At 44.2% G+C, this 26,128-nt stretch overlaps 1 protein-coding gene across 1 annotated transcript in view; it reads right to left on the reverse strand.

Moving 5' to 3' along the window:
• The window catches only part of USP24 (ubiquitin specific peptidase 24), a 114,802-nt gene that overhangs the window by 76,879 nt on the left and 11,795 nt on the right, over positions 1-26,128 (reverse strand). The window contains 4 exon segments of the mRNA XM_073544547.1: positions 9,812-9,934; positions 10,044-10,187; positions 11,604-11,671; positions 12,885-13,050. Of these exon segments, the coding sequence (XP_073400648.1) occupies positions 9,812-9,934; positions 10,044-10,187; positions 11,604-11,671; positions 12,885-13,050 (501 nt within the window).

The raw sequence follows: 26,128 nt of genomic DNA on the forward strand, positions 1-26,128 counted from the left end.
ACCTTGCCCTGATGTAGAATCAGGAACGGAGAATCGCAGGATAATGCTGCCAACTCAGTGACTCTGCTGATGGACGTAATGTCAACTAAGAAGTCAACTTTCCATGACAGGAGAGAAAATGGAATGTCTTGAATGGGCTCAAAAGGAGCGCACTAGAGTGCGCCAAGGACTGGTTAAGATCCCATGGGTCTATCTGAGGACGATAAGAAGGAGCCAGGTGGGCGACTCCTTGAAGAAAAAGGAGTTACCTGGGAACAAGTAGATTTCGTTGGAAAAGAATTCATAGAGGGGAAACTTGCCCCTTAAGGGTACTGAATGATAGACCAGAGTCTAGACCCACTTATAGAAAACCCCAGGATGGAAGGAATGGAAAATGACACAGGAACCAAATTGTTGTCCTCACTCCACCGAAAGAAGGCCTATTTGTGGTAGATACACAAGGATGCTGGTTTTCTTGCCCTAATCATGGTCTGAATGACCTGATGGGAAAAACCAGCCTCCCTCAGGACTGCGGCCTCAACGGCCATGCCATTACGCTCAGAGACTGAACTATGGTGGATGAGGGGGCCTTGTGAGAGAAGATATGGATGGTCTGGGAGCCTCCACGGAGGATCCATGAAAACGTTCACCAGCTCCGCGCACCAGACCCTTCTTGGCCAGTCTGGAGCTAAAAGGATTACAGGAATCCCTTCCACCTTTATCTTTTTCACAACCCTCAGACAGGCAGACAAAGATAAGGCAGTTGGAATTGCTAAAGCGTCGCAACTGATGGCTAGCGTATCCTGGGACCTGGCTACGTACCGAGGAAGCTTGTGGTTCATCCGAGGCGCCATCATGTCGATGTCCGGTGTGCCCCATCTCTGGCATATCTGGTTGAAAACGGCGAGGTTGAGAGACCACTCGCCCAATGTGAGACCGTGATGGCTCTGAAAATCAGCTGCACAATTTTCCATCCCCGGAATGTGCACGGCTGAAATGGCGGGAACGTGACGTTCCGCCCATCGCAGAATCCGTGTTACCACTACTATAATCTGTTTGCTGCGAATCCCACTTTGATGGTTTATGTAAGCCACAGCAGTGGCGTTGTCCGAATGTAAGCGGACAGGCTGGCCTGCAAGGAGGGTCTGCCAGTGGCGAAGGGCAAAGAAAATTGCCCTGATCTCCAGGAGATTGATGGGAAGGGCGGCTTCTTGGACATTCCAATGACCCTGCACTGTGTGATGAAGAAAGAGCCCTCCCCAACCAAGGAGACTGGCGTCAGGAGTGATGACCTGCCAAAGGAGAGGAAGAAAGGACTTCCCGCGCAGGACTGATCCTGATAGAGTCCACCAGGTCAGGATCTGCCTCACCTTGAGAGGCAGAAGCACAGGCCAGTCCAGGTTCACAGCCCTCGTCCCAAGCCGACAAGACGGCCAGCTGAAGAGGATGGGTATGGAAATGGGCAAAAGGCACGGCTTCCATGGCAGCAATCATCTTCCCCACAACTCTCATGCAGGACCCTAGGGGGAAAGGAGCTGGTCATTTTAGAGTGTGGATCTCCTGGAAGGAAGACATGGGCTTGGACCATGTCGAACCTCATGCCCAGAAACAACAGGTGCTGTGCTGGGGTTAGGGAGGACTTCTCTCTGTTGACAATCCAGCTGAGATGGAATTGAGAGTCCAAGGTGATCTGAAGACTCTGGTCGCAGTCTTGGCAGGATGCCCTTTGATCAGAAGATCGTCCAAGTAAGGGATTATGAGAATCCCCTTGGAGCAAAGGTTGACCATATCCGCTGCCATGACCTTCGTGAATACTCTGGGGGCAGAAGCCAGGCTGAAAGCAGGGCTGTGGAGTCGGTAAGCCACAGTTGCGACTCCGACTCCTGGATTTTATCAGGCTCCGACTCCGGCTCCTTCATAAATGGCCAATTCATAACAAATTTACTGTTGTAAAATATTAAACATCGTGCTTATTCAGTTTCTCACCATCATATAAGTAATCAGACCACTTAGAGCAAAAACTACATTTATTAGAATACAATTAGAATATAGCAAATAACTTTTATAAACTTTTCTAAACTGTAAGTAAATATGCAATAAACACTTTTATGCAGTTAATAAGAAGAAATCTATAAATTTGTCCTCAGAAAAAGTATTGCCTCTGTCAGATCCTCCTTCATGGATGCCCTCAAATCTGATCTAATTATTTTGAGAGCAGAGAACAACCTCTCTACACTAACTTGTGTTGGTGGCAAAGCAGTAACCACTCGGGCAACATCTCTGACAATGTCAGGATACAGAGGAATCGCTTGTTGCACTGTTATTTTTGATGAACGGTCAAATTTCTCAATTTCTTTTAGTGCACATGAAAAATTCTGCTGAAATGTACTGGCTGTGTTCCTTGATGGGGATGACTTTTCTTCTATGCGGGAACGCTTTGCACGGTCCTTGTGATCCAAATATTTTTCGAAATTAAATTCTTCATCAGTTGATGATGAGGGTGAAGATGTGGCAGGACGACCAAATTCTTCTTGTTCCTCCTGACTGTTCTGCAACCCTTTCATCCTTACTGCTATTTCAAACAGAGCTTCTTTTCCTTTACTTAGCTGTTGATCATCTAGAAGAATCCGATGCATAGGGTCTACATAAACAGCTGCCAAAAGAATGTTATTTTGTAATAGTAGCTCTTCTCTCCGTTTCATTGATGTAGCAATGCCACTTGCAATTAACCCACCTCTTTGGGACAGGCGAAACATCAGGTTCTTCCACTCCTTTAAGAAAATACCTGGAGTTATGTCCTCTGCTTGTAATTTTTTAGTCACTGTAAATGGGTGCTCTAGCAATTTTTCCAGCTCAGTCACCTGATTCCAATGACTTTCATTTACCGTCAGTTGAGGGTTAGCCATGTCTACAAGAAAGGTTTTCAGTTCAACCAAGCGCTGAATCATTAAGTAAGTACTGCCCCATCGTGTGGCTTGATCAATAATTGCCCCTTTTCCAGCACGTCTCTTCAAAATTGAGTCAACTTTAGGGGTTCTGGCAACAGTAGCCAATTTTCTCACCTTGCCAATCAGTGCAGCAGCATGTCCTTCTTGCAGACTGTCTCTTATAGCCAGCTGTAGCGTAAGCACAACACAGCGCATGTGATGAATGAAAGAACATATTGACATAGTTTCAACAAGATCTAAACTATCATGTTGCTGTTCATCTGAAGCAACTTCAGTTTGCTCCTCAGTTACAATACTGTGTTCCTCTATTTCAAACATTTCTGTGTCTGTGGACCCAGAATGTTCTTCTAGCTGCTGGTCACCATCATTACTCTCATTCATTAGCTTAATAGTACTTATCATATTTGAAGCATTGTCAGTTACGACAGAAAGAACTTGCTCTTTTTTAAGTTCATAGTCTTGCAGAACCTTTTCCACCAAGACCTGGAGAAACTCACTGGTGTGATGAGCTTTGGTGTCTTTTACTGCCAATGTCTTGGTAACTATTTAATTTGTCACAAACAAATCGGACATTGATGGCAAAATAGTTCACTCTGTGACGTGTGAAGGCATCCATTTTAAGAAACAGAAAGCGTCCCTTGAGAGTTTTTTTAAGTTCTTCCTTTTGTTTAAAAGCTTCTTCGATTACTAATTTTCTAATACTCTCTCTCTCCAGAGAAACACCAAGCTTGCGGGCCATTTCCCCATTCAGACACAAAAGCTGGTCGTGAAAATAATGAAATAGGCACACTATCCTTTACAACAAGCTCTATGATCTGTTTTTTAAATGTATCTACTGTCATTGTCACAGTAACTTTGTCACTGACAAAATATTTTGCAACTGATGGCTGCAAAGTTCTCTGCTCCTTTGTTTGGCTGGAAGAGCTGGGCACTGGTTCATTGGTTTGGATGCAGTATGTCTCATCCACTGCTTTCAGTACTTCTGGATGAAAGCGCTGTAAATGTCTCTTTAGATTAGAAGCTCTGGTAGGAGCATTTTTATCTTTGCCTGAATATGCACTCATCTTGGCTTCACAGCATTTGTTTTCGTCTGGATCATTTGTCATACACTGACAGACATAATGTTTTCTATCTTGAGTGATGGTGAAATGTTCAAATACAGCTGATTTAATGTGATGCTTCTTTGACATTCTCAGGTTTTTAATTCTGCATTCACAATCCAAATGACAATTGTTTTTCCTAAAAACAACTGTACAAAATTATTGCCAGGTTGTACAACTGATATAGTGGTCAGTAATACTGTTATTATTCCTCATGTACTCACAGTTAACTGATGCAAAGTTTGTTGAAAGGATAATACTTCTTACAGTCTTCCTCTTCTGAGTAGCAGGCAGCTGTGAGATGCTTGGAAGACGCACACCTAGTATGATCTAGTCTAGAGGAGGAGCTTTACTACTAAGAATTTGCAACACATTTTCACTTTCAGTTTCATACATTGTAAGTAGGGGGGTTGGGGCAGCATGAGGTTAACCAAGTATAAGATTAGATAAGGGCAGTGGAGAACAGTGACACACAAGAAGTAAGAAATGTCTATCTCCAGCAGAACTGCTTATCACTGTTGTTCATAGTTTGATAGAACATATATATTTGAGTAACATTTATAAAATTCATATGAAAGTTCAATTCTGAAATATTAATACATTTTTTTTTTTAAAGCTGGAGTCGGAGTCGGTACATTTCTACCGACTCCAACCAAAACTAACTCCGACTCCACGACTCCGACTGACTCCACAGCCCTGGCCGAAAGGTCGATTTTGTAACCGGAAGTCACTATCTCTCTGACCCAGGCATCGTCAACCACCGTCAACCATGATTCCCAGAAGAGAAGAGCCTCCCACCCTGGAGAGATTCTCGGGTTGGGGTGACCCATCACACTGAGGAGAACCTGTTGGCCAGAGACCCTGAAGGCTTGATAGAGCAACCCTTTGGTTGCCAATGAGGAGTTGGTTTGAAAGACGGCATCTTCCTTTCCCCTTGGGTGGAAGAGCAGTCCTGCTGTGAGGAAGTCCCTGAAGAAGAGAAGGGCCGAAAGGAACAAAATTGAAGTGACCTTTTTCTATTAAAAGGACGTTTAGGCTTGGACTGGGAAAGCGAGGTGCTTTTCCCGCCAGTAGCATCGGAAATTATTTGACCCAGTTTGAACACAAAGTCTAGAGCCTTGGAAGGCAAGGCTAATGAGGGACTTTTTTTGGTGGTGTATCTGCATTCCACGCTTTCAACCTGAGAATGCCGCGTATAGCAATGATGCTGCTGCTAGCCCTGGCAGAACAACCGGCAGCATCCAAGGAGGCGGTCAGAAGATTTTTACGGCAATCTGGTCTGCCAAAATCTGCTATCTCATCCAGAGGAGCTGCCGCTAGGAAACCCTGATGAAGCATCCTTGCCCAGGTAGACATGGACTTTGCCACTTATTTGGAGGCAAAAATTGGTTAAAGGGATAGAGACCATCTAGCTGCTTCCTTCCTGGGAAGTGCTTTTCAGGGTGTTCCCAATGTTTAGACATAATCGCCTCAAATTCCCTGCAATTGGGAAACGATTGGACGTTTTACCCGTTTGAAGGAAACTGAGTGCTCCTGAGCAGGTGCCACGTCCTACTTTAGATTCAGCGTTTGGGTAGTTGCCAAGATAAACCTATTGACCATATCCTGCATTTTTGAGACCTGATCTGTATCGGACTCGGACTCAGACTGGGAATCCACATCCGAGCCAAAAGCAGACTTTGAGGAGGGGGCATGGGGTGAGAAATGCATCCTGGAGGATGCAGAGGGATCCGGAGAACTGGAGGAAGAACTGGAAAAGGCACCCAATTCCTTTGCTTTGTACCCGATTTGTCCCTGCGAAGGTTGTGACCAGGTGCGCGCGAATCACCGTGAGAGGCGTTGGAGCACTGGTGGAGGTAGACAAATGTGGATGTCGCTCCAGGATCTGGACCAGGGACTGTGATACTTTTGTCAGGTCGGAGACCAACTGTGACATGGCAACAGCCCACTCCGGAGGGAGGGTGTGCTCTCATCACCGGGCGATAGAGGACACCTGTGGGGCAGACATGGTGGAAGGACTGCAGGACAGGCAGAAAAGGGAAACCTGGCTTGAAAACCACTTTCTTTTGCAGAGGGAACAGGCATAATGAATTACAGTAGGCTTATAAGGGAAAAAGAAGCCTCTCTAGGGTTGGGCATAAGTCGGGCCTTGGGATACTGCTGTGGAGGAACCAAGATAAATAGAACAAAGTCTACCCGATGCCAGGAGGAAAAAACTGTGAATGGCTGTGTCCCCCTGTGTGCAGCGTGTCTGCAGGTTAGATGCAGAGAGCACTGTATATGGCTATATAAATAAGATGATGTAGCCTCTGGCTGTGTTACCAAACTTCCAATGCACTGTAGTCAGCCGGACGGTATAAAAGAAAGCAAGAATTCTATTGGCTGACACGCTGGTGGCGTGAACAGGCAGGAAGATTTCTCGGCTGGTGTAAACGAAGGTCCCCTTCCGATTGGATGACACACTGGGGGCGTGAACAGCCAGGAAGGAAAAGCTCCGTGATAGGAGCAGAAAACACACCAAAAAAGTGCGCACTGCGGGTAGGGGAGGGGGGGTCGTGGCCAGACTGAGAAGAGGAGGCAGAAGAGACCTCCTATGGGATGGAAAGAGCACGCAACTCAAACAAGTGACTGGTCATAGAAAAAAAAAATGGGAAGGGGTGTGGCTTGAAAAAGAAGGGGGTGTGCCCACAAGCACTGAGACCGGCCATGGAGAAATGACCGCGCTGTACCGGCCTGTCCCTTCTACTAACGCCGCCCTGCTCGCGTTGCGATGAAGGGACAGTGTTCCCGGGAATGACGCCTGCAGCTGCAGAGGAAAAGGAAGGAGACATACCTATGCGTCGAGTCCTGGTCCCTCTGCAGCGACGAGGATAGCATCAGGAGCCCTCAGGTGGGTGAAAGTCGCTGGAATCAGGGATCCTCCTTCCCAGACCGTCTCCACACAGTGCAGAAGACAGCGTCAGCCCCTTACAAGAAGGGGGAAGGACACCACTGGTGACCACAGTCTTCATCAAAGGCAAGGACTGGTCTCCAGGAATCACCCTGAACCACCCCTAAAAGTGACAGGGGATTAGGTCCTGCCTTGCAGGCCCAAGAGTGGGCGATACCACACTGCTCTTTCGGACGCATAAGTACAGGAAAACAGGGTGAGAAATTACTCCCTGTTACCCTAAGAGAAAGGAACCTGAAAGACAAAAGGAAAATATTAATAAAAACACACAGGGAACCTGAAAAGGAAAATGTGGATGTGGGAATAGATCCAGGTCTGCCTCCTACAGACACTAAGCGTAAACTGAGGTGCTTTGTGCCTGTCGGTGGGTGTATACTGTGGAGGAGTAGTTATTTTTCTCTTTTTGCCTAGTGTCAGCTTCCTAGAGACAGCAGCATAAACCCATGGTTACCTGTGTCCCTGAATGAAGCGATAAAGAAAAGGCAAATTGGGCAAAGTTGTTGGCACCTTTCCAAAATTGTGGGAAAACAACTTTGTTTCAAGCATGTGATGCTCCTTCAAACTCACCTGTGGCAAGTAACAGGTGTGGGCAATATGAAAATCGCACCTGAAAGAAGATAAAAAGGGGAGAAGTTGACTCAATCTTTGCATTGTGTGGCTGTGTGTGCCACAACAAGCATAGAGAACAGAGAGAGAAGGGAACTGTTTGAGAACTTGAGAACCAAAATTGTTGAAAACTATCAACAATCTCAAGATAACAATTCCATCTTCAGAGATCTGCAAGTTTCTTTGTCCATGGTGCGGTACATAAACAAAAAGTTGACAACCCATGGCACTGTAGCTAATTTCCCTGGACGTGGACGGCAGAGAGAAATTTATGAAATGTTACAACGCAGGATAGTCCAGATGGTGGATAAGCAGCCCCAGTCAAGTTATTATTATTATTATTATTTATTGTTATAGCGCCATTTATTCCATGGCGCTTTACATGTGAGGGGGGTATACATAAAAACAAGTACAATAGTCTTAAACAATACAAGTCATAACTGGTACAGGAGGAGAGAGGACCCTGCCCGCGAGGGCTCACAATCTTCAAGGGATGGGTGATAATACAGTAGGCGAGGGTAGAGCTGGTCGTGCAGCGGTTTGGTCGATCGGTGGTTACTGCAGGTTATAGGCTTGTCGGAAGAGGTGGGTCTTCAGGCTCTTTTTGAAGGTTTCGATGGTAGGTGAGAGTCTGATATGTTGTGGTAGAGAGTTCCAGAGTAGGGGAGATGCGCGAGAGAAATCTTGTATGCGATTGTGGGAAGAGGAGATAAGAGGGGAGTAGAGAAGGAGATCTTGTGAGGATCGGAGGTTGCGTGCAGGAAAGTACCGGGAGACGAGGTCACAGATGTATGGAGGAGACAAGTTGTGGATGGCTTTGTATGTCATGGTTAGGGTTTTGTAATGGAGTCTCTGGGCAATTGGGAGCCAGTGAAGGGATTGACAGAGGGGAGAAGCTGGGGAATAGCGGGGGGACAGGTGGATTAGTCGGGCAGCAGAGTTTAGAATAGATTGGAGGGGTGCGAGAAAGTTCCAAAGAAATTCACGCTGTCCTGCTTGCTCAGGGAGCATCAGTCCAAGCACGAACAAACCATCCACATTTAAACACTATGGAAGGATACCCAGGAAGACCTCACTGCTGACACAGACATAAAAAAGCTAGGCTGCAATTTGCCAAAATGTATGTGAGTAATCCAAAACTCTTCTGGGAAAGCGTCTTGTGGACAGATGAGACCAAGATAGAGCTTTTTGGTAAAGCACATGATTCTATTGTGACTTAAAATGGAATCAGGCCTACAAAGAAAAGAACAGAGTACCTAAAGTCATATATGGTGGAGGTTCAAAGATGTTTTGTGGTTGTTTTGCTGCCTCTAGAACTGGGTGCCTTGACTGTGTGCAAGACATCATGAAATCTGAAGATTACCAAAGGGTTTTGAGTCGCAATGTAGTGCCCAGGGTCAGAAAGATGGGTTTGTGTCCTAGGTCACGGGTCTTCCAGCAGGACAATGGCCCTAGACATGCTTCAAAAAACACCAAGTGGTCCAAAAATCACAGTTCAGAGTTGTAAGAAGCTTGTTGCTGGTTAAAGGAAGTGATTGACTGCAGTTATTTATTCCAAACGATGTGCAACCAAATATTAAGTTGAAGGTGCCAATTTTATCCAGATCATTTTTGGAGTTTTGTGTGAAATTATATCCAATTTGAATTTTTCGCTCTGCTTTTTGTGATGTTCCAATAAATACAAAGGAAATAAACAAGTGTAGCAAAACATGTGTAACTGCAATAATTTTCTGGCAAAAATACTTCCATTTTCTGGAACAATTTAAAGGGTGCCAACACTTTCAGCCATGACTGTATATACAACCGAGTCTCTGCTGCTATGGCTGAGATTACAGCTAACTCCAATCCAGGCTGTTTAACCATTCCGATGGGTTCACTAGTGGCATCTAAATGGTTAGACTAATGGGGCCTCAGTAACACCCTGCAATGTGATAAAGGGGTGCCAATGGATTCAAATGGCAGCCGGGTGACAGAAACCTCAGCTTTGCCTTCAGTGTACACTGAAAATACCCTTTGGTGGCATAAAATGCTGCAAAAAAGGAGCATTGTGACTAATTATTGAAGTGATCGCACTGTTCAGGTCTCTAATATGATCAAAAGGTGTAAAGAAAGGAAAAAAAGGAAAGGTTAAAGGAAAATTGCTCAAAGATACAATATTTTTTTTCTCTCCTAAAATATAAATAATAAAAAAAATATGTATTCTCAGTTTTTATGTAAAGTATCTTCACCTTTTGCAGAGTGCTTGGAGGTGAAACGGCATACATGTTTCCTTCCCCAAAGACATCGGCCCAGTTCTTCTGACACATCTTCATCCGATTCTTGAAATGATATTCATTGTCGGGGTTAAAGGCCTGAAAACACAAAAAAACACAAAATATCCAGAACCATCAATCTAGGACGGTGACGTCTAGCTGCACAACATGCCGCGACATCTTGTAAAAGGTGAGGAACACTAGTTACCATAGTGAGGACGCCCAGGAGACCGGTAGGGATGGGATCCTGCTTGATTCGTTCCGCCACCAGATCCACCAGCAGCATCAGCATGTTGTAGATTCCCTCGTGGATCTCCGTGCCCCATTTGTGGACGGCGCTGGACGTCAGCAGCTGCAGGAAACAATACCAGAAGTACATCAGTGTGACAGCTGGAGCTGCCAGAACCAAGATTTTGCATATTTTTAATTCCTTGAAGGGGCATATGGAAGCCATAGACGGGGGTCCCCTGACTGTATAACCACTGCTAGGATGGGTTTCAGTTCTGGGGGATTCAAAAGATACAGTGTAATACTGCATGGGCTGGCGACGCCCAGGGTCTGGTGAAGAGCCACTATCTATAATAATAAGAAGTTATAAGACTTTCTGGATTATTACATGCCAAGATAAAGGGTAGTGCACTCAGATGCTGCAGCTAAACCCCTGTTGAACCATGGTGGGACCACGTAACAGCTGATTAACCCCTTTAGGCTGCGTTCACACGTTTTGTTTTTTCGCGGCGGTTTTTAACGCGCGTTTTTTGCCGCGAAAACGCAAAAAAAACAGCATCCCATGCAGTCCCATGGGATTCCGCAATGCTGTGCCAATGCTGCGGATTTTCCCGCGGCGAAATCGCATCACGGAAAAATACGCAGCATGCTCATTTTGTGGAATCGTGGCGATTCCGCACACATAGGAATGCATTGTTCTGCTTACTTTCCGCATGTGGCTGTGCCTACCATGCAAAAAGTAAGCAGAACATTTGTGGATGGTACCCACGGTCCGGAGGAGAGGAGATTCTCCTCTGGGCTCTGGGTACCATATCCCTGTAAAAAATAGAATTAAAATAAAACAATTGTCATATTCTCACCTTCCGATGTCTCTCGCAGCGTCACCAGGCTTCACTGATGCTCCCGGCAGGTCCCATTCCCAGTAATGCATTGCGAAAATGACCTTTGACGTTGCGGTCTCGCGAGGCCGCGACGTTATCATCAAAGGTCATTGTCGCAAAGCATCACTGGGAACAGGAGCATCGCGATGATCGGGAACGCTGCGTGGGACGTCGGAAGGTGAGAAAAACACAATTTTTTTATTTTTTTTTATTATTTTTACATTAGATCTTTTTACTACTGATGCCGCATAGGCAGCCTCAATAGTAAAAAGTTGGTCACACTCGTCAAACACTATGTTTGACGAGTGTGACCAACCTGTCAATCAGTTTTCCAAGCAATGCTACAGATCACTTGGAAAACACTAGCATTCTGCAAAGCTAATTATGCTTGCAAATCGCTAGTTTTTCCGCGGGAAAATCGCGAGAATTTAAAACGCGGTTTTCCCGCGGAATGGAATTACGGAATTCCCGCGGGAATTCCATAACGTGTGCACATAGCCTTAAAGGAATTTTACATTAAATTAATCCAATGCAGACGGCAGAACAAGAAAAAAAAAAAAAAACCCACAAAACTGCTGACTGCCACATTCTGAGAGCCTCTGGTTGCAAGAACGTGACACTTTCTAAGGAATCCAAGGCTTAGATGTTCTCCATTTTACCTTCTTGAAAGCTTCCGGCATGCATCTCTCCATAAACCTTTTGCAGTTTTCATCAGAATCGGACAGACCTGCCGAAAGGAGAAAGGAGAGCGTCAGTCACTAAGACTTGTAATCAAGTGGGGGAAAACATCTCATTGTGAAAGGGGCAAGTCTCACCTCAAGTGGCTGAAAACTAGAAATCTACATTGAAAGGAGTTGTCCAGGACTATTTTTTTTCATTGTTTACTATAATCCTAAAAACTAACAGGCAGGTAGCTGTTAACAGAGACAACTACCTGCCTGTTCTATCCATCGCCAGCTCAGAGCGGTCACCGGCTGATTCTGCCAGTGATGCAGCTGCTCTGTGTCTACAGAGCAGCTCCTCTTCTTCCAGAATGCTCTATTGACGGTTTGTAACTACTGGCATCAGGGTAATGGACAGCTGGCTCCCCGCAGTTAGGTAGTGGGGAGCCAGGTGTCACACAGGATGACATCAGCATGCACACTTCATCAATAATGCAGAGTGGATGAGAAGCCGCTACTATGGCGACATGATGTTAGCGGAAGCTACTGAATCGCTGGTGAGAGCAGTCTGTGACCACACTGTGCCAGCAGAGATTGGCACAACAGGCAGGTAGTTAGCAACTACAAACTACCTGTTAGTGCTTAAGCCTATAGTTATAAAAAAAAAAAATAAAAAAAAATTAAATTGTCCTGAATAACCACTTTAAGCGATTTTTGCTGCCTTGGAGCCTTTTCCATCAGAAGCCGCTTCAAAGAAGTGATATTAACTTTTGTTTCCCCACCAGGCGTTTTTCAAAACCTGAAGTGCGAGGGGAGCCCAAAAGACTAAAGACTGAACATATGAACAACAAAGTGTTTTTTCAATAGAAATGTATAGGAAGAGTCTTTCAAGTGTCTTTTTGGGTAATTTTTCTGATTCTTTTTGGAGCAGACCCCCTGCCGTGTGCACATTCTCTTAGAGAGTACAGCTACACAGGACTGATGCATTAAACATTTAGCAGTGTAAAAACAGCACAATATTCTGCAGAATTTTGCTATGGGAATTAGTTGCGGAAATGTCATTTTATGCTGCTGTGCAAATCCAAAGCAATAATTGACAAGATGACAGATTAAAGAAAAAACAAATCACTTTGCAGGTTTTTTGTTTTTTTTACACTGTGTGAGGAGGATATAATTTAGTAAAATCTCATCTATGATGCAGAAACTGAAACAGCTGCAGATTTTCCACCTGGAATATATATATTTACTAAGGTCCTGATCAAAAAGGGGTTAACGTACCAAGTTTTGCCAGGTATGTGGAGGCTATCAAGCACTTTCCCAAGGACTCTTCTCTCTTGTAGGGGATGGACCAGTGGTCCGTCAGCACCCGGCTTTCCAGTTCATACAGGTTTGTGGTTGGGAATTCGATGCTTTCTCCGGAGCAGTTTCCATTCTCGTCGTTTTTCTAATATGATGAAATTAAAAATTAGGAAAAACTAAAAATGCTAAAACCACACATGCTGATACATGTTACAACTTTAGCTTCTAAAAGGGCACAATAAGTAATTTATGGGGCAGGAGTCACGATTTCCCATTGCACCGTATTTCTATTTGAGGCTCTGACACTTTGTAACAAGCCCCAAACCTGCAGGATAATGACCTCTCTATAAGGCTACATTCACACGCTACAGACCGGCCACAGGTCTCCTGAAGTTTGGCTCTTTGCAGTCGGTGGCATTACACTCGGAATATGACAGGTGGATGTGTGAACACAGCCTTACCAAGAACGTTTCTATTCACTGACAGCAATCAGAAACAGTACAAATTGCGAAATAAAGCCTCCAAGAAAGCTCAGAACTTTCCATATCACAAGACGGAGGGTGTGCAGCCAGTGTCACATGAGCGGAGGGCACTCAGGATTTTGGCAGGGCGCAGAGTTGGCACAAGGTTTATTCTAAGCCAGCAGCACAGAGGAGCTTTGTCAGGGGCAGAGCGATGGGAAGGAGATTCAGAGACGGTCACAGCTTATAGCAGGCACAATGCTTGTAGCAACCCTCTGGGCAGAGGACCAAATTTAACATCTGATACGGTATAAAGAGCAATAAAGCTCGGGGTCTTCCTTTTTCCAACCTTCCAATATACTGTTGTAGAGATCCCTTACTTCCTAAAATAGCCAATGGACACACTCAGGAACAAGGAATGGAGCAGGGGGTCGAGCATGCACACCTCCGCTCCGTTTAAGACGCGGCTTATACAGAGTCTCAGGAATATAGAGTCCCAGCAGTTGAACCCCCAGAGATCAGTAAAGAGCCCCATAAACAGACTAAAGTCAGCCGAACCCGCTGACATCGGCCAGCAGTCTATTGTGTATAGGGGGGGGGGGCTCTCGACTCTCCCCCAACAGGTGAAGTTGTGGAAAAGACAAATCCAGCATGATATTTCCTTTTGGAGATAATTTGTCGCTGGAGCTTTTGGAGATAATTTGTCGCTGGAGGAGTCTGACAGTCGCCATCTCATAGAGGACACAGGTGTGCTCGCTCGGCAAAGTAGAGTGTTCCTAAGTAGGCAGATCTGGCATTCAGGAGTCTGGGAAAGCTGGGTACAACCCCCAATCATACTGCTGGTGACCCAGCTTTCCCAACAGGTAAAACTAAGAAGTGTCCGAACAGAAAATTTAACAACTTGACAAGAAAAAAAGTTGGGTGCTAAACAAAGCTCCTTCTCAGCGTCTGCAGACCCCAAAACCTGCAGGTGAGAGATAAGAGAACGTAGACTCCTTCATAACGGCAGAAGAGGACTCATTGGTCTGTTATATATCTACTTCTGGGCGTCTCCTATCTGCACAGAGGGGGGAAGATTTAGTGCATTAGGGTACCGTTACACCTAGCGATGCACCAGTGATCCCGACCAGCGATATGACGTGGTCAGGATCGCTGGTGCATCGCTAGGTGGTCGCTAGTGAGCTGCCACACAGGCAGATCTCACTAGCGACATCGCTGGGGACGGGGATCACTACTTACCTGTCAGACGCGGCGATCCTGCGTCCTCCCGCCCGGTTCCACGCGTCGCTCGTCGGCGCCACAGGAAGCGCCACAGGAAGTGACCGACGAGGAACGGTCCAGGAGCTTCTCGCGCGATCAGCGATAACCAGCGGTGGAGCCGGTCAGAGGTAAGTATCACATGCAGCGATATCGCTAGCAATATCGCTGCAACGTCACAAAATCGGTGACTTTACAGCGATAATGCTAGCGATATCGCAGTGTGTAACGGGGGCTTTAGATATAAGTGCACCTATTATCAGCAGAGCTGACATCCGCTAATCTGCACTGTTCTTCTGGTCACTTTGCGGGCGGATTAGCCAATGTCTTATTTACACAGGGTCCATTGATGAATTCAGCAGCGTGGCCCCCCGCTATCCTCACAGCTGGAGGAACAGAGTGGCAGTGTGAGAACTCGCAAACCGCAGCCGTGCAGCGCAGATCTGGCGCCTGCCACAAAGCCCATAGTCTATGTGATCATCCAGGAAGTCCGGTGACGTTCCCTCTCTCCATTGCTTTTTGCCCTTGCAATAGAACCGCTAGCCCAATTAATCAGAGATCATTCCTCCATAGAGGGTGTTCGAACAGATCGTCAGGAGTTTAAGATCAGTCTATATGCTGATGATGTCCTCCTGTCTCTCACTAATCCCTGCTCCTCTATTCCACATTTACAATCCCTTCTTCAAAAATTTTCCTCCCTTTCCTATTTTAAGATTAATGAGTCCAAATCCAAAATTTTCCAATTTAATCTCACCAGTTCTCAAATCAGGAGTATAAAGGCTGTCTCTTCTTGGGGTTGGGCGGAGAGGGAAATTGTTTATTTAGGTCTGTGGTTTTCTAGAAACCTTGGATCTCTGATTTCCACTAACCTAGATTCCCTAATTGCCTCCATTTCTAAAGGCCTTAATTTTTACACGGACAAAGAATTATCCTGGTCGGGAAAATGTCTAGTAGCCAAATCAATATTCCTTCCCAAAATCCTTTGTTTTCAGATCCCTTCCCCTGCTTGTTTCCACTTCTTATTTAACTAGTCTGCAGACACGCCTTAATTTATTTGGGGAAACAAAAAGGCCCGTATTGCTTCGAATCAGTTATACAAACATAAGTTATGTGGAGGTATGGGACTGCCTAACATCTCAGCTTATTATTACTCTAATCTTATTAAGCAAAGTCTATGTTGGTGGTCAGTTTTTTAAATTTAAGGCTATGTGCCCACGTTGCGTTTAAATCCGGACACTGAAAACCGGACTCCTTCCCAGAAATCGCGCGTTTTTTTCTGCGCAATTTTACCGCGATTATGTTCGTGATTTTCACGTGCGATATTCAAGCACTTTCCAAGTGATTTGAAGCATCGTTTGGAAAGTGATTGACAGGTCGGTCACACTCGTCAAACATAGTGTTTGTCAAGTGTGACCAGGTTTTTACTATTGAGTCCGCCTATGCGGCATCAATAGTAAAAGAAAGAATGTAAAAAATTTTAAAAAAAATTAAAAAAATCAGGGTATATTTACCTTCCGACGTCCCGCGCAGTCTCAGTGACGCTCCTGTTCCCAGCAATGCCTTGCGAGACCTGTGATGACGTTGGTCTCGCGTTGCTATAGCGATCTCACGAGACCGCTAGAGTCACGCGAGACTACGTCTTCACAGGACCTTGCCGCAAGGCATTATTACTGGGAACGCTGAGGCCCGGGAAGGCAGCGCGGGACGTCGGAAGGTAAAATACCCAGATTTTTTAATTTTTATTCTTTTTTTTTTTTACAGGGGTATGGTACCCAGGGCCTGGAGGACAGTCTCCTCTCCTCCACACCGTGGGTACCAACCGCACATGAGACGCTTAACTTCGCGCATGGTGGGCATAGCCACATGCAGGAAGTAAGCGATTCTCATGCATTCCTATGGGTGCGGAATCGCGGCAACTCTTTGCGATTCCGCACAAAAGAACGAGCATGTTGCGATTTTTTCCGCGATGCGATTCCGCCGCGGAAAAAAGCGCAGCATTAGCACAGCATGTGCGGAATGCCATAGGAATGCATGGGGTGCGTTCTGTACACGATTTTTAAACGTTTTCACAGCGTTTACGCGGCAAAAACGCTTAAAAATCGCATCGTGGCCACACAGCCTACAGGGTCTTCCCAACATGTGCAGTTATGGTGTCTGATATTGGTCTTCAGAGGGGAAACCTGCATCTGACACACATTGTCCACAGTCCTCTCCACTCACTTCTATGGAAACATGGCTACTCAGCTCCTTTTATAAAAATTGGACAGAGCCATGGACAAGTGAAGAAACCTTTACATCCACTGCGGTGACCTTTCTTCACATAGCTAAAACTGCCAGACGAAAGACCCACATCCACCATCCCGAGAATAAACTACAAGCATCTGCTGGAAATACCCCTAAAATGTAAACTGACTAATCCCAAACTTCATTATAAGTATTGTTCAATCTGGACAATCCCTCTAACACAGTGTAGTTGCTGGGCTGTGTGGCTGTGACCCGTCTGTTCGCTTTGGATTATTTGGCAGCACTTCATGCTGCAGCCGTTATTAAGTGGTGACGATTACACAATGTTCCCAAGAAGTTTCATTTCTCTTTGTGATAAAGATTTCCCATTAGTGGGAGATGACATTACCAGGAGGGGAGATTACTGCTGATGGAGAAAGAGAGGGAGGAAAGGCACAACCCAAAGGGAAAGGCTGAGCCCCAGACAATAATTACACAGCAGTCGAGCAGATGGGTCTGGGGCAGACTTCAGAGGAGAAAGCCACCTGTTACTTTCAAGAGCTGCACTCACTATTCCACTGATGCAGTCACTATGTATATACATTACATTTCTGATACGGAGTTACATCCTGTATTATACTCCAGAGCTGCACTCACTATTCTGCGGGTGCAGTCACTGTGTACATACATTACTGATCCTGAGTTACCTCCTGTATTATACTCCAGAGCTGCACTCACTATTCTGCTGGTGCAGTCACTGTGTACATACATTACTGATCCTGAGTTACATCCTGTATTATACTCCAGAGCTGTACTCACTATTCTGCTGGTGCAGTCACTGTGTACATTAGAATTATCAGTACTAGCATTAGACTTTTCCTCTGCTTTATATAGTATATTTTTTCCTCCTATGAGTTTCTGGACTAACAACTTTCCATTCTATAGAACTGGAAGTCTGCGGTAATGATTCTTTGTCCACATCTTCAGCTACGGAAACATGAACATCGGGACACTCAGCTACTGGCACTTTTCATTTACACAAAGCCAATAGTATGAGGACAAAAAAAAACAACAACTATAGGGCCAGCTCATCAAACATCCTGGATTATCAGAGTGCCAGACTATTGGAATATTTTGCTAATCATAGTAGGATTAGGTCTTACATCGCTGCAGACTGACCATTTCTAGCTGCAACAATACCAATATTGGCTTCCTGGCTCCTGGGATTTCAGGTTTGACTCCTGTATTCTGCTGATTTCAAAACTGGAACCTTGTACCTAGTCTGTGGGAAGCTCATCGGGGCCTTGACCCATTTATCACCTGCAGGACATCGCTCACAGACGCCAAACCTGCCCCATCAATAAGTAAGAGGCAAGGAGGATGCATTGCCCATGTAAGAATGGAAATACAGGCATCTCCAGTGAGGAGGAGGAGGTGAGCTGTGATATCACTTATTGTGAATGGTGAATTCTGCATTATCAACTGTATATAGAGGTGTTACCTGTCATTAGAATTCTGGCTGTGATGATAATGAAACTCCAAAAAAGTCATGTATGGAACATTGAGTTTAAGTCTAGTATTAGGACTTGTGTAAACATTTCAAGATTTCGGATTTTATCTGTAATATACATCGGGATATGAAAGTGAATTTGATCGCATTCTCTTAGACTCCATTTACACTCGCCTGTGGGCACTATATACTTTGGCATGTATTCTGTGTAAGGAGAGATACACTGGCTCTGTACTGAGACAGTCTCTGCATGCCAACAGAGAGCTTGTCTACGGCAGCCGGGTCCCTTTAACTGATCCTCGCTCTTCAGATCACATAGCAAAAAATAAAATTGCGGTTGCCGTGGGCTTGTGACAGACTTCTTCACAAAGGGAGAGAAGAGGGGGCTCATGTTTCACCCCAACGCTCTGACAAAACGCGGGGAGCTAACAAAGGCGTAATTAGCTTCTGCTTCAGAAATGATGTTGCTTCTGTTAATTAGCAAAGTCTGAGAAGCGGAGATTAGGGAATTATTTCATTACACAGAGCGCAGCTATGTACGATGGCGACAACGTCGCTCTACCGTAGATTATTATGTCACACTACAAACGGCTGGGCATGAAGATTAATCAGATCTCAGGACAGACGACCGATACGGGGATGTAGTGGTGGTAAAAGTAATACCATCCACTGTGCATTTCCAGAGCTGCACTCACTATTCTGCTGATGCAGTCACTGTGTACATACATTACTGATCCTGTACGACTCCTGAGTTACATCCTGTATTATACTCCAGATCTGCACTCACTATTCTGCTGGTGGAGTCACTGTGTACATACATTACATTACTGATCCTGAGTTACATCCTGTATTATACCCCAGAGCTGCACTCGCTATTCTGCTGGTGCAGTCACTGTGTACATACATTACATTACTGATCCTGAGTTACATCCTGTATTATACTCCAGAGCTGCACTCACTGTTCTGCTGGTGCAGTCACTGTGTACATACATTACATTACTGATCCTGAGTTACATCCTGTATTATACTCCAGAGCTGCACTCACTGTTCTGCTGGTGCAGTCACTGTGTACATACATTACATTACTGATCCTAAGTTACATCCTGTATTATACTCCAGAGCTGCACTCACGATTTTGCTAGTGGAGTCAGTGTGTATATACCATACATTACCTTATTGTACGAATTAAAAAGTACAGCCTTTATCACACTGCAGAGCTGAATTTACAAATCAGATGTAATAGGTGAAATCTCCTAGTATTACCTGCATATTCTATCTTATGTTTTCACCAGGCATGGTAGAGTCATCTCACAAGTTATAAGTTTAAAGCCCTGCTGCAACATTGGGCCTTCCATTCCCTACTAGAGAAAATGAACAAGTAGGGACTGGTGGGAGATATAAGCTCAGACATCTGCAGAACTATGAATACAGTTCTGGAATATTGGTTTGTACAAGGAAAGTAATGCACAAGTAGAGGATTCTGTATGTAAACAAGAAAAGTCCAGTAACAGCAGTAGGTTCTGCTCACATGTGTGTGATGAGGAACACCAGCAGTGTCTGACCAAGCCCCAATGATTTATACTGGGACAGGCAGGTTCTGTCAACGTGTCCTTTGATATGACAGAAAAAAAAAAGCAGCATGCGTGCGGTGTTATTTTTCCTATCAAAAGCATCAGAATCTGCCATGTAAACTCCTAGCGACGTCTCCCACACAGAAGTAATCGGAGGCTAACGTGACTTTCCATCCGCATTTGTGAGACGAGCCTCGTGCAGTGATCTGCAGGATGTGACCTTGCAGCTCATAGGAGCTGTGACCGTAATGCATTCCATGTATACTGGCATTTACTAGTATATACAGAAAGCTGGAGATCCTGAACGTGTCCACACAAGTGCACCGGACTAATACAAAGCGAGAAACTCTCCGCTCCGCAGGGCAATTAGTGTAGGATTTGTGGAAGAATATTTAGCCAGATTTACATACTTTCTATAGAATCCTATTACCCAGAAAACAGAATACTATTGTTTTACAGTCCCGATAAAACATTTGAACACTCCTGATCATGCAGTGGTTTTCTTTGTTCTTATTGGAATGTGAACATTGTAGATTCAGACTGAAAGCAAAACCACAAAACATGTATGGTAAAAAGGAGCAAAAGACACCTGTGAAAAAACAGAATATGTGTTATACCTTACAAATCTCAAAGTACCCCCCTTTTACTTTGCTTTACACCCCCTTGGCGTTCTTTCAAGCAACTTCTTTAGCTTGTCACCTGGAACGGCTTCCAGTGAACAGGTATGCCTCGCCAAGAGTTCATTTGTGGAATCACCTGCAGTGTTTGCGGCCATCCTGTGTGTTTTGTAGAGCAGTGTTGGTGCACAGCTTCATACAGTGCTGAGCTCTATCCCACATCAGTTCTACGCCACAATATGGCAAGAACCACTCAACAAAGAGAAACTTCAGTCCATCAGTACTTGATTAGACATGAAGGTCATTCAATATGGTAAGTTGCTAGATCCTTGAAGAAATCCTCATGTGCATTCATGAAAACCACCAGCTGCTGTGATGAAACCAGTTCTCTTGAGGACCAAGGAAAGGAAGACCGAGAATGAATTCTGCTGCAGAGGATAAGTTCATCAATTACCAGCTCCAGAAAATGCAAATTGAAAGCACCTCAGGTAACAACCCTCATAAATGATGCTCGGGCATCAAGTTGCAGACACATATCAGCATCAGATCTTCTAAAACGACCGTAGAAAGGAGGCATTTATGGTTGAATTGATGCAAAGAAGCCACTACTGAGGACCACAAGAAAAAGAATAAACATGTTTAGGTCAAGCAACATAAGGAATGGACATTAGATCAGTGGAAATCTCTACTGTGGTGTGTGAAGCCAAAATTGAGATTTGTTATACCAATTGCTGGGTCTTTGTGAAATACAGAAAAGGCGAGCAGATTGTTTCTACATGTGTGGTGCCCACCGTGAAGCACAAAGGCGGAGGTGTGATGGTGTGGGATGAGTTGCACGCAGAGTGAAAGCAAAGCAGCCAACATTGCCTCACAAAAAAAAACTGCAACATCAATCAACACGCTGCAGAATTACATGCAGAAATCAATCTCTGCTGCAAATTTGAGATGTGTATGTTTGAATGAGATCTAGTAAAATCCCATCCACTTTACTTCAATGCAAGTCCAGATAGAAAATCTGCACCATATCAGACATATGTAAACATGGAATCCTAACTAATCCCCCCAAAATTTACAGTTTTACTCTTGCAACCATGAATGTAATATCTGATCTCCATCATCAGCCAGCAAGAAAACCTACCAGCTCTCCGAAAAGAAAGAGAAATGAGAATAAATCACGGAGGGAAAATAAAAACAGTCACATGGTAATTCCCAAACATATCACATCACTGCAGGAAAGGTGGAAATCTGTACCATGGTGTGATGAGCCAAAATTTGATATTTTTTTAAACCAATTGCTGTGTCTTTGTGCAATACAGAAAAGGTGAGCAGATACAGCACCGCACATGTTAAAACCATCTTTTAGGGAAATTGGACAGCAGAAGTCAAATTCCCGTACAGCGCCATCTCAGGGGGGGAAAAAGTATTACAAAGTTCCATCATCAGGTTCCAAAGTGCTGGAACCTTCAGAGAGAAAAATGTAATCAGCGGATATCCTTTCATCCATTGCCCAAAGAAAAGTCCTACATGGAGCCTCCCTAAACAAATCAGAATTTACAAACGAAGTAGAACATTATTTTAATAACACCCTGTAAATATTTTCCCCTGTTCTGTTCCTAAAACAACGTGCAATAAAATCAATGTAGGTAAACCCGGCAGCAGAAAGTTCTGGGGGGGTTAAACTCTATTGTATCTCATTACTTGATTTGTCAAATGTCGCGTTAATTATTAAGCAGCATGTCCAGCGGTTACAATACAGGACCAGCAGCCGCTAATGGCCATTATGGGCCGTCCATAGAGACCTGGAGAGATTCCTACACTTGTCTGCAGTCTACATATAAATGCAAGAAACCTGCAAGAGTCTAATGTACATATGAACCTGGAGACCAAAATGTGAGAAACGAGAAAAAGCCCTGATTCATCATTTACACTTTTAATGGATTTTTTTTTTTTTTTAAATGTTTTTATTTTGTGGTAATTGCTGACAATTTTTGCACCAATTCTTCAAAAAAATGAGTGTGGGATGATGAGGTTTGACCAAACTTTTACCTTTTAGTACATTTTTTTTTTTTTTAATTTTTAGAAAAAGGGTGAATGATGTTCAGCCGTGCAGATATAAGATTAGACAGATTCTCTAATCCGGCATGTGACTAGGGTACAATTGCGCAAACATTTTGCAATATTTTGAAAAATCACAATTGATGAATTAGGCTAAAACATCCGGGCAAAGTAAATCACAGACAAGGTAACGGCAAGGAAAAAAAAAATACCGAAAGCAAGAAAAAAGTTAAATTAAATTATGAATGAGGAGTAATTAAGTCATTAATAAATAATACGTTTTTACTCCAAGAAAAAAAGGTGCAAAAACAATGATAAATCAGGGCCTATATGCTCATTATGCTCATCCAGGGCCTTCATGCTCATGCACTGGCATTGGCGAGGTTAATACAATACACAGTGAGACTGGAGGTGAGAGGGCTGACAGCAAGAGAATCAGATATTGACAAGTCCTTGCATCAGAGAATGTCCCACAGGGGGAAAAAAAAAAAAAAAAAAATCCTCCACACACAAGATTCATTAGAGAACGACTCATGCTGCAAGGCAATGACGAAAATACAAAATTCACATAAGAGAATCCATCTGATGGCCCTTTACATGGAGTAATAATAGGCAGACCACAAACTCACATCACTGCTGATCCAGTCTATCCACAGCTGAGGGTTTGTTACAAAAGCAGCCCCATCTAAACAATCCTCTGTGAGCTAAACACAGCAGCAATGCTAGTCTCTCTTAGTGTGCTACAATGTGTCAGTGCATGTACTCTAAAAGGGATTGTATAAATTAGATACAATTGGAGCACAACTGTGCAAACTAGATACAAATGTAGCAAACCCTCAGCTGGGAATAGGCCTTATGTTTGTAGGTTTGTAAACAAAAATGTTTCTATTTACTGAGGACAGGAGAAGAAATAACAAGGATCTGAACTGTGAAGTGTTTAATGAAGCAGCAGACCTGTAGATCACACATGGATTTCGCTTTATGTTATGTTGCATTTATGGAGAGCGCAGTCCCAGTGGAGGAGACGACTAGTCTCCTATGGGAGGTGATTTTTCCAGTACAAGCAGCAGATGTGCAGAGAACGTCCCTGAAGTCAAAAATGTCAAACCGGTCGCTGAGAAAAATCTGTGCCAGAGACATAAGAGCCACGAGTACAAACAACACAGCCCTATTACAGGGGGGAAAAAGCTTAATCCCACCACTGACATCTGTCACCGATTCTGAGAACGAAGGGGCCGCATAAGTGTAACTGTTAAAGTAACACTTCAGAATAAGCTGTCGTGTCTGCACAAGACGAGTAGCACTAAATCAAGCCATTATATCACTTGCATCCTGCATTTAGCACCAAGTTTCCACTATGAAGGCTTCATCTGTAATTTCAATTTCTTTCTGAGCTATTTTGCAGAGACTAGCTGCTATGATGCTCCTGGAGACGGGAGGGATTTCTGCTATTAAAATTCCTTTATTAGCACACAAAGATGAGCATTAGTTATGAGCGAACGTGCTCAGAGATCATCCGAGTATCTTGGGCGTGCACGGATAATATGTTCGAGTCCCTGTGGCTGCATGTTTTGTGGCTGTTAAGACGTGGATATTATACAGCAGTACTCCTCAGTGTAGATGTGAATCCAGCTCTGGGGTGAGGTAAAACACTTGTGTGGGTTTGTGCACAAGAAGTATTTTTGGAGCAGGTCAGCTCTAAAAGATGCCTGAAAACTTGTTTTAACAATTGTCAGACTCTTCCTATTCATTTCTATTTTAAAAACACTTTGCTGGTAAATATTTTCAGGCTTTTTGAGTGATTTTGCTCTGCTTCAAAGTTTGTAAAAAGTACCCTGACGAGAGGAAAAAAAAGGGCATGTCACTTCTTTGACACATCACCGAATAGAAAATGCTTCAAACTAGGCAATAATCAATAAAAAAAGGCTGCCATAAACACTCTCCTGAAGTGGTTTCCACTAGAAAACTATTTGGCTTTGACTGCCTCAAAAAAAAGTCCATGTGCACAAAATTTTAAAAGGCTCAGCATGATCTTTCTGTGTCCCCCTCTACAGAATATAATGGATTGTGAGCTGTCAGTCAAGCAGAGGAAGGAGGGGGATGAGGAGGTGCTTGGATACTCCCAGAGCACTTAAGACTCATTTGAATACGACTAAAAACAGCAATCCGACAGGGATCAACAAATTGATCAGTGAAGGTGTGGATCCGTCCTCTCCTAAGTTTTAGTAAATAATTGCATCACCCATGATATATTGTTTTTCTGCAGCATCTTCTCTGTTATGTGTTGTGCCGCTCCTCTTATTATTCCCACTAGAAATGTAGTTAGAAATATGACAACTGGGATGGTGCTACCAGTTGATGATGTGTCCAGACACAGCCGGATACTGTCCAAGCAGTGCTGACAAATTTCAGACACGTCACTTTGACACCCAGTAGTCAATGTATTCTGAAGTTTCTAGGAGGAATAACAGAGGAATGGCACAATACAAAGTTTTGAGGAAAGCAGCGCTGGAATTGTTATTGTATGAGGAATATAAGTACGGATAAGGTGAAACATGCCAGTCAGAAGAGCAGACAAAAATCAGGCCGGGGGCAGCCCCTACACTTGAGAGGGTGATCAAATACTTATTTCATGCAATTTCATTATTTAAAAACCATACAATGTGATTTTCTGGTTTTTATTTTTAGATTCTGTCTCTCACAGGTGAAGTGTACCTATGATAAAAATTACAGACCTCTATTCTTTGTAGGTGGGAAAACGTGCAAAAGCGGCAGAGGATCGGCAGAGGATCAAATACTTATTTTCCGCACTGTAGACGACTATCAAACCTTTACAAGATGCATCCACCGTACCATTTATATTCAATTCTGTGCACAATCTCGTGCGTTCTGAAAGCGACCTACATATCCGTTCATCCTGACTAGACTGATGAACAGACTGAAACGCAGGACAATGACAGAGAAGGCCGGCTACACAATAATGCAGCTTTTTATGATAACACTTGTGATGATCCCCGTGTGATGCACCTCGCACATACATGTAACCAGCGGACGTTCCTCTATTTATAGTGCACATCACGTCAGCCCCGCAAAGTCAGCACCTTCCACAGAGAGAAGTAATGTGACCACTCGCCAGACCAGAAACAAAACGCAGATTTAAAGGGACATTAAACTGCAGCTCTTTTACATTTGCTATGCAGATGAAGGCAATCTATTGTTCCCTGTTGTCAGCCAATTCCAGGCTGACTCTAGCGTTCTTTGATAGGTCACCTGATGAGAAGTCTGGAAATCTCTTTGCCCCATCACCACTACTTTATGCCAGAGACATTTGCATCCACATATAGCAGTATCCGCCTCTCTTCTCATAACGCTCCCGCGCCATTATAACCGGAGACATTTGTATCCTTATGTAACGGATATCGGCCTCTTATAACGCTCCAGCAGTATTATAACCTCGTGACTTTTGTAGCCCTTTGGCGTCTGATATTGGTCTCTCTCCTCTTATAACGCCCCAGCACTGTTATAAGCT

Source organism: Dendrobates tinctorius, unplaced genomic scaffold, assembly GCF_039654945.1.
Source record: "Dendrobates tinctorius isolate UK_male_01 unplaced genomic scaffold, ASM3965494v1 ptg000138l, whole genome shotgun sequence".
Classification (NCBI taxonomy): Eukaryota; Metazoa; Chordata; class Amphibia; order Anura; family Dendrobatidae; genus Dendrobates; species Dendrobates tinctorius.